Here is an 8,024-nt window from a genome sequence, read left to right as displayed (position 1 = left end):
TGCTATACAGAAGAAAACATTGATGCTTCTGACAATTATTACCATATTTAAGACAATACCTTTACCTATTAAGGTGTTCAGTGCTGGTTTAATATCATTCTTATGAATTTCATACGTCTTCAACTACCTGCATTTTCTTAGCTGACTTGTCCATCATGAAAACACTGCATTAGACCAGACTTTCTTATAATAAAGGTAGAAAAAGACCCTTACTTAGGTGTACAAGATGCCTTTATTAATACTTGAAAAGTATGGAGAAGAGGCACTTTTTAGTCACACTAAAGTGTACCAAGTAGGAACATCCTTTGTTGTTGGCGACCTGACGATGAACAGTAGAATTGCCATGATGGTTGTAGTTAACAAGTCAGCCTACACCCTCACAAATTACTGGCTACAAAACTGAAGTGATCCTGTAGAGAACAAAACTATACTGACACAATACTCATGGAATTCAGATCAGCATACATCAAGTCTTTGTGGTGGTGTATCAGGTCACAGTATTGTATGAGGGGGAGGGGGAGGCTTTTGGCCTAAAATGGAGCTGCAGTCTAAGTACATTATCAAATTACAAAAATAATTAAAATTACAAAATCTTCGGATGAATCCCATAACAACATGTTCTCACTACGTAGTTTGTTGGTAGTGGTGTACACATCAGCCCAGCCATCATTAGGAACTAGAAGCATGTTACTAGAGTTTGTCGGGTCCCAAAAACTAAATTTAAATAGTGGGTAAGGTCTTAAATAGTAGACATATCATAACAAGATACAATGCCAATTATTGAGTTAAATATAAATTTCACAATTCGGATTTTATTAATTACTTAAATTCAGTAAATTTTAGTACTCAAACTTACAATACTATCTTTCCATCAAAACCTTTTTTGAAACTAAGACAAAATGAACTAAAATACTGCAGTCGGTCCAATTAGTTAGGTATGAACTGGCCTCCATTGCAGGGATAATAGTGAGGTAAAGTCTGGTGTCTGTGTTCACATACAACAGAGTGTTTGTTACAATTTGTCTTTTTCGAAGCAACATACAATCAGTGCCAATATCATTGGCAATAAATAATTAAGAGTCTGGTAGCAACCATAACACTCCATTAACTGTGATAAAGACTGACACCTATGAACTCTGGGATGAATTTAGCAAAGCAACATACAAAGTTTTGAATTTACCAATCATGATCCATGGCAATCTTGCCCAGAGTGCACAGCACAGCCTGCCACCACCTGGAACACAGCCTTTATCTGCACCTGATACGGCTCATGAGCAGCGGCAGGTCTAGCAACAACACAAATTTATCATACCACTTTACAAAAGTTGAATAAATAACATACTAAACACCATATATTACATGGACCTATGGGTTACTTGCTAGAGAAGTTGAATCAGTGCCATCTTGAAACCTGCACATAGGACCTCCACAAATCATATCATTTGCACTAGTATTCAGAATATGGCAGATTTTCAGTAGCCCAGGGTCTTTTTCATTGGCTTGCAAAGATGAAGTCTTACAACACTGGCACTTCATACTACATGACGATTAAGTTTATGAAAATTCAAGACACCTGAAAATGAAAGGAGCTGTGAATCAACTCTTAGCTGAAAGCAAATTTATTCAACACTGACTTGGCTATAAATATAGTTGCTGTCCTACCAGACACTTAACTTCCAAATAGTTTCACCAGCCTACATGTACACTAAAAAAAATATATAAAAATGTATGTTGCTACAAAATCTGAGAATCAAATATCTGAATTGGTGCTTACAAAAATTGGTAAAAAAAATAAAAATATAAACTGAATACAAGGTCACTGAAGCAACATGAGAAGAGTTGACACATTGTTGTGAGCACACTGATGGGAGCCACCAGGTGGCCCACACACACACGGCCTCATAGTAACACTAGACACGCAGCTACAACTATTAGGGAGGGAGGGAGGGGGAGTGCAGGTGGAGGTGACTCAATGTTCTGCCCACCATAAGTACAAGTATCCTGCAGCATTATGTGATGTGAATATGAGGAGGTACAGATGGACGAAACACTAACCTACACACATCCTGCTGACATTTATGCATGTATGTCTGAATGGAAATGAGTTGTGTGCATGTAAATATACATATATGCTTAAAAACATGCACACATATCCAGTAATATATACACACAATGAGATAACTTTCAATAATTACAACAATTTCATATACATATTACACATACACATATACTCATTCTCAGTTACATATGCACAACAGACACTATATTAATCTTCAGTGTAATGAAGAAATGCACTATTGTAGCCTCATTTAATAAATGACTAAATATTTTTGGACAGAGCACAGTATGGTGGAGTTAATTGAGTCACTTCCTTGGTTGTTACTATCTATTGTACAAGTCTGCTGGCCACTGTGACCCCCCTGGACACATTACCAGGTTAAAGCACTTAAATTGGAACTGATGCTGAGATCTCTTGGATCACCTTCTTTGTCATGAAAGAGTTCTATAGTATAGTATTTGATATACTGTATTTTTTTTTTTTTTTTTTTTTAGTGAAGTAGTATACTATAATTTTAACATTAGTGTATGAGATCAAAATGCCCTGCATGATCATTAGTACCTACCAGCTGGTTATCACTATTTCACTGAACAGCATTCAAGCTGAAGATGGTGATTTCCAATTTAAATTAAGAGTTGAGAAATGTGAAGCAGCATTTAAGAACAACAAAGGATCCCGCAAATGCCCACTGCAAATCAGGTCAGTGCCACCTGGTGCCGGGTCAGGAGGGTCACAGCAGACACATGCTGGAGCTGAACACATGGTGGAGGCACTGTTGTGTCCTCGTGGTTTGCTGGATTTTTTTTCTTTTTTTTTTTTTTTTTATCTAATTTGGAGCCTCACACAGGTGTCCCGGGAAGCTGTCAGTCACTGAAATCTATGATAAAAAGACAGGAGCAGCAACTGCAAGATGCATGCAAATCATGCACAGTGGCCACAACAGAGCCATCTGACTGCAACCTGTATCAATGATCCACATGAATACAGAAAAGAAAGGTGAAATGCATGGGTTTGAGCTTGTGACCTGCAGGTACAAAGGGCATACCTGCAGATTAATTTGTACACCATTATAGGGACAAGTGGGGCATCTGTAGGAACATTATCACACACTACCTAGGTTACAAATACATTTTTTCAATGATGCTGGCAATAGACTTTTAAACTGTAGTAAAATTATTTAAAACCATAAAGGTATCCTCCAGAGAAACAAGTCATGGAATTGGTCCTACTGATATCCCAGGTCCTAGGTGGTGGGACAGCCCTGGGACACCCACATGAGCCTCCTGTCACTGTGGAGGGTTTGCTCTGGCTCGTCCAGGATATCTTGTGTCAAAGTCACACTAAAACAATTCCTCAAGCCTTAGTATGCAGCTGAGCCAAATGGCTACCCTGTATCCATATATTTTGCAGTGTTGGAAATACTAAATCATCCATGATAAGTCTTGTTTGCCATGTTTTAATGTCAACCAGATGATCCATGTAGGAGACAAGGAATTTAACTTTTTAGTAACTTTGCACACACAATTCAGATAACAAAAGTTTTGATGTTCAAGTTGTATTACATGCATAAATATTGTTACAATTTCATCAAGTATGGTTGTGGACTCAGTCAATGACACTATGAAAGAGGAACTTAGCCTTGTCTTTACTGGCTAAATTTGTGTTGTTCAACACACAGTTTCTTGCTGGGCAACTACTTCTACCTCAGCCAGTGGGCTCATGCGGTGTTGCCAGGCTATGGGGTGCCCAGCTCCACACTAACATCTCTATATTGCCATTCTGAATGTGGCACAACCAATACACCAAGCACCCAGTGCACCAGAATTTTATGAGGTAAATTTTAAAAACAATCAGATATAGTACCTCACATAAGCATGACATCTTGAAACATAGAGCTCAACAATTCATGGAAACTTTTAAGTAAAATAGGGTATAGGAAGCTTAAACCAGGAAACTATTACATCAATTGATCCCTATGTGTTCAGGAACTTGGCTATTATTTTCAAATGAGAGGGCAGTTTGCCCCTCCATCCACAATTTATCACAAGTCACAAGGCACTTGACTTATCACCAGCTTACCACTACAGGCAAACGTAATACATCAGCTCGGCTCTTCACATAAAATCAACATGGGTTTAATGTAACATAAAAGAAAATAATTATAATAATAATTGTAGTAATAAAAGAAAAGGGGGTGCTACACTGGGCTTTGTTACTGCTATTGATAGGGTGCTTGAAGATTTGTGGTGCCACATTCTACAAAACTGAAGTGCCACTCATGTCATGTAAACAAATAACTATCATCCAGTAACTGGAAAAAGCGCTTTTAGCATTTCAAATGCTTCAAAGAACAATCAACCTCTGTCATCACATGACTCATTTTGGTAACAGACAGTCATTAACATACGAATTCTAAAGAATTCTCAGCCTAACACAATTTTCCTTCTGGACAAGAGAGGCAGGTGGCCACTGCCTGGAGCAGGTGACCCCGACAAGCTTCTCACAATATCACAGACCAACAAGGTGTGCATGTGGTGTAGCTCCTCCTAACATGCCGTCCTCAGTCGCAGCTTAGCTGGCCTTACATCACTAAAACTTGCACTCTCTCAAGGGTTGCATTCTCAGCCAAACATTAACATACTCAACCTGGGATGTCCACTAAGCCTTTGTGATCCGTATTTACAGGATACATCAGACCTTTTTCTTACAATTACCACTGACTCATGCATAAATACGACTTTTACTCATAAATCATGAAATATACATACTGTGGCTGGACTTTAATAAGGTTTGGCTGAAAATGTAGCCTAGTCAATCCTGACATAGTATTGTAACTGAAAGACAAGGAAGTTGGTCACAAACAAAGGAGAAAGGGAGGAATGAGGAAGCTGAGCAGAAGGATGAGAGGTGTGTGGGATGTGACTCGCGTGCCTCCTCTACGGTCACAGGTGATGCACACAGGAGAGACAGACTGACACAGACAGGTAGACAGACAGACAGACAGACAGGTGGAGGACTAAATACTACAGTTTAACGAGCTAGGCTCACCTACAGTACTTCTAATTTCTATCAGTAACACTAGGGACACATCTGTGGTATGGTACAAATAAAATTCAACAGTCACTTATGCCATAAACAAGCTCTGCTTTCATTTTTAGTTGACTTGGTCAACTTTCCACTCGGTGTACAAATGCTCTACGGTATGTTCTCGACAGTATCACGAGCAGTAGTTTAGAGTCCAGCCAGCGTGTCATAAGCCAGACTTTAACAGAAACACCAGCCTAGCCCTCCACCTGCCACGGCCCCTCAGAGGACCAGCAGGGGGCAGCCCACCCACTCCTGGGTTGCCATCACCACAACTCTCAGCTGTGCCCCTCATATGAGATGTTTTCAGGCAGAACAACCCTGGCTTTTATGTGGTGGACAGTTAAGAGCATGCAATGCTAGCACCATGATCCCCTGGGGCAGATGGCAGGGCCAGGCATATCCGCAACACCAGACCACAATGACAATCCAGAAGGCTAAGAACCTCCACAGCAAAAACAGTCCAGTACATAGTTATACACAAGTGGCTCTGCACTTAGCTATTGCCTAACACTGACCATGGCGAGCAACTCAGGTCTCCAGATTGACCTTGGGGGTAAATTTCAAGGCCCTATGCTCCTGCCACTGCTCTGGGTTTCAAGGGGAGAACAAGGAAAAGAGGGGAATGGAGTAGGGACTCTGCAGGTAGGCATGAGGTGAATTTGGCAGTCTTGTTGCACCAGGAAGTGGCCAGGTGACGCAGATGGTGCAGTGGGCCAGGTGATGGGGAGGAGCAGGGCCAGGGGGCAGTGGATACAACCCACGCCCACACTAACCTACCTTGTACTATAGGCTCAAGCCTCTGGCCCACCTCATTGGTTGGGCTATAAAAAGTTTTGTAGAGGGGGAAGCACAGTGCCACCTCAAGAAGATTAGTCGTACTCAATAGGATACCGAGAAGTACAACTAAATGTGGTAACTGGGCTTGAAGTATTATTGTTGGTGAGCACAGCAGGCGGTGTGGAGCTCTGCGTGCATCACTGGGCAGTGACTAGATCACAAGGATACTCAACGCTGCTGAGGTGCCCCCTGGCTTGCTCACCTCCTGTAACACCTGCCAACTACTCTTAAATTTTAACCTCTTTTGAGAATAAGAAATATGACAACAATATCAATACCTAAATTTACAAACTAGGCATGTAACACAGTTACTGTCACTGGTTCAAAACCTTTGATTTTACTGCTTTTGAAGCAGATGTGGCACTTTCAGTGCGTATAGTATCAACTAATTTGTTATAAGAATGTAAATATATATATAAAAATTTATCTTCTTAAATATTTGGGGACAATTTTGGTATTATTCATTAGACATATTTTGTAACTTATGTAGGTTTTGTAGATTTTGCATATTTTCTAAATTTTGAAGACTCTGTTGCAAACTATGCACTGGCTTGGCAAAGGGGACCCCAAGGTGTGTGGTGATGTGCTTAGAAAGATAATCTGCTCGGGCAAATTTCTTCCCACACACCTTGCATGGGTATGGCTTCTCCCCAGTGTGGATGCGCAGATGTCGATTCATGTCAGAGCGGCCACCAAAAGCTTTGCCACAAACACCACAGTTGTAGGGTTTTTCTCCAGTGTGGGTGCGGATATGAAGTTTAAGGTTCTCCCTGCCCTTGAAACCCTTCTGACAAAACTGGCACTTGAAGGGTCGCTCCTCATCCCCTCGTGGGTCAGGGGCTGAAGGAAGGGGGGCATGAGGGAGCATGAGGGCCCCTCTTGGTTCCAGCTTGAACAAAGTGTTCTGGCCTGGAGGAGTGCTGGTTCCAGGGGTGACACTGGTGGTATTGGCTGTGGCAGTGCTCATGGCAACACTTGAGGACGGAGGAAGGCCACCTACAGGGGTAGTGGTAGCAGGAGGGGAGGGCATGGCTAGAGGTGTGGAAGCTGGGAGTGGAGAGCGAGGTGGTCCCGAGATACTGGTGGGAGAGAGGCGTGGAGATGCTCTGGGTGAGGAAGCCACACTTGGAGGCCTTGACAGGCCTGGTCCCTCACTTACATTTACTTCCCGAAGAGTGTCCAGTGAGCATTCCGTCGATCCTCGGCAGTGCCCCTCAAAGCTGCCCACGTCTCGGAATGTCAACTTGCACTTAACACAGTAAACAAACTTTCCTTTGTTCTCTTCCTCAAACTCTGCATCCTCTTCCTCACCTTCTGGTTCTATTTCCTCTTCTTCCTCGTCTCTGTCTTCGTAATTCTTCACGCCATTTTCTGGATTAACAGGGTGCAGAAGGGCAGCATTGAACGATGTGGGGTTAGATGTGGACGGCCTCTCTGCTCCCTCCTCCTGCTGCTGAGTCTCCATGCTTTCTTCCTTCAAGGTTACTGATGTCTCAGATTCACTCTTTGAGGAATCACTAACTAGGACTTTATGGAGGTAAGACTCATGTAATCCCCTGTGCATCAGCCTTCCTTCTTCTGTCTCAGCCTTCATGATACGGTCAAGAGCATCATGGTTAGACCTGTGTTTGGTGAAGCTTTTATGATACTTGAAGCACTGGCCACACACGCTGCAACGGAAAGGTTTGTCACCAGGCAGCTTGGCAGTGTGGTTCTGCTCCTGGTGCCGTTGAAACGCTGACTGGTATTTATAGCGCTGCCCACACTGGTCACACTTGTATGGTTTTTCCTCCTCATGGATTCTGATGTGTTCCTCCAGGTGGTGTGCCGAGGGAAGGATCATAGCACAGATGTGACAGGTGATGCTATTTCCAACATTCTTTTCTCTGCTGGTACTGGCAGTTGCTGTAGAAGTGGATGTTGTTCCTGTGACAACTGGCAGTCCTAGACTAAGACTAGAGGTTCCTCCAACACCTGCTGGGCCTCCTAGAGCTGCGAGTGGTAGTCGTGCACTTGGGGGCAGCGCTTTCATCATATCTAA

General features: G+C 42.5%; 1 protein-coding gene across 1 annotated transcript in view; it reads right to left on the bottom strand.

The window, feature by feature from the left end:
- Nucleotides 1-213: 213 nt before the first annotated feature.
- LOC123515676 (protein tramtrack, beta isoform-like) overlaps nt 214-8,024 on the bottom strand; it is a 137,030-nt gene continuing 129,219 nt past the window's right edge. Inside the window, 1 exon segment of the mRNA XM_045274506.1 lies at nt 214-8,024. Coding sequence (XP_045130441.1) covers nt 6,441-8,024 — 1,584 coding nt within the window. The 3' untranslated portion in view covers nt 214-6,440.

Source organism: Portunus trituberculatus, chromosome 39, assembly GCF_017591435.1.
Source record: "Portunus trituberculatus isolate SZX2019 chromosome 39, ASM1759143v1, whole genome shotgun sequence".
Taxonomy (NCBI): Eukaryota; Metazoa; Arthropoda; class Malacostraca; order Decapoda; family Portunidae; genus Portunus; species Portunus trituberculatus.
Note: the sequence above shows the minus strand (reverse complement) of the source record. Positions and strands in the feature narration are given on the sequence as shown.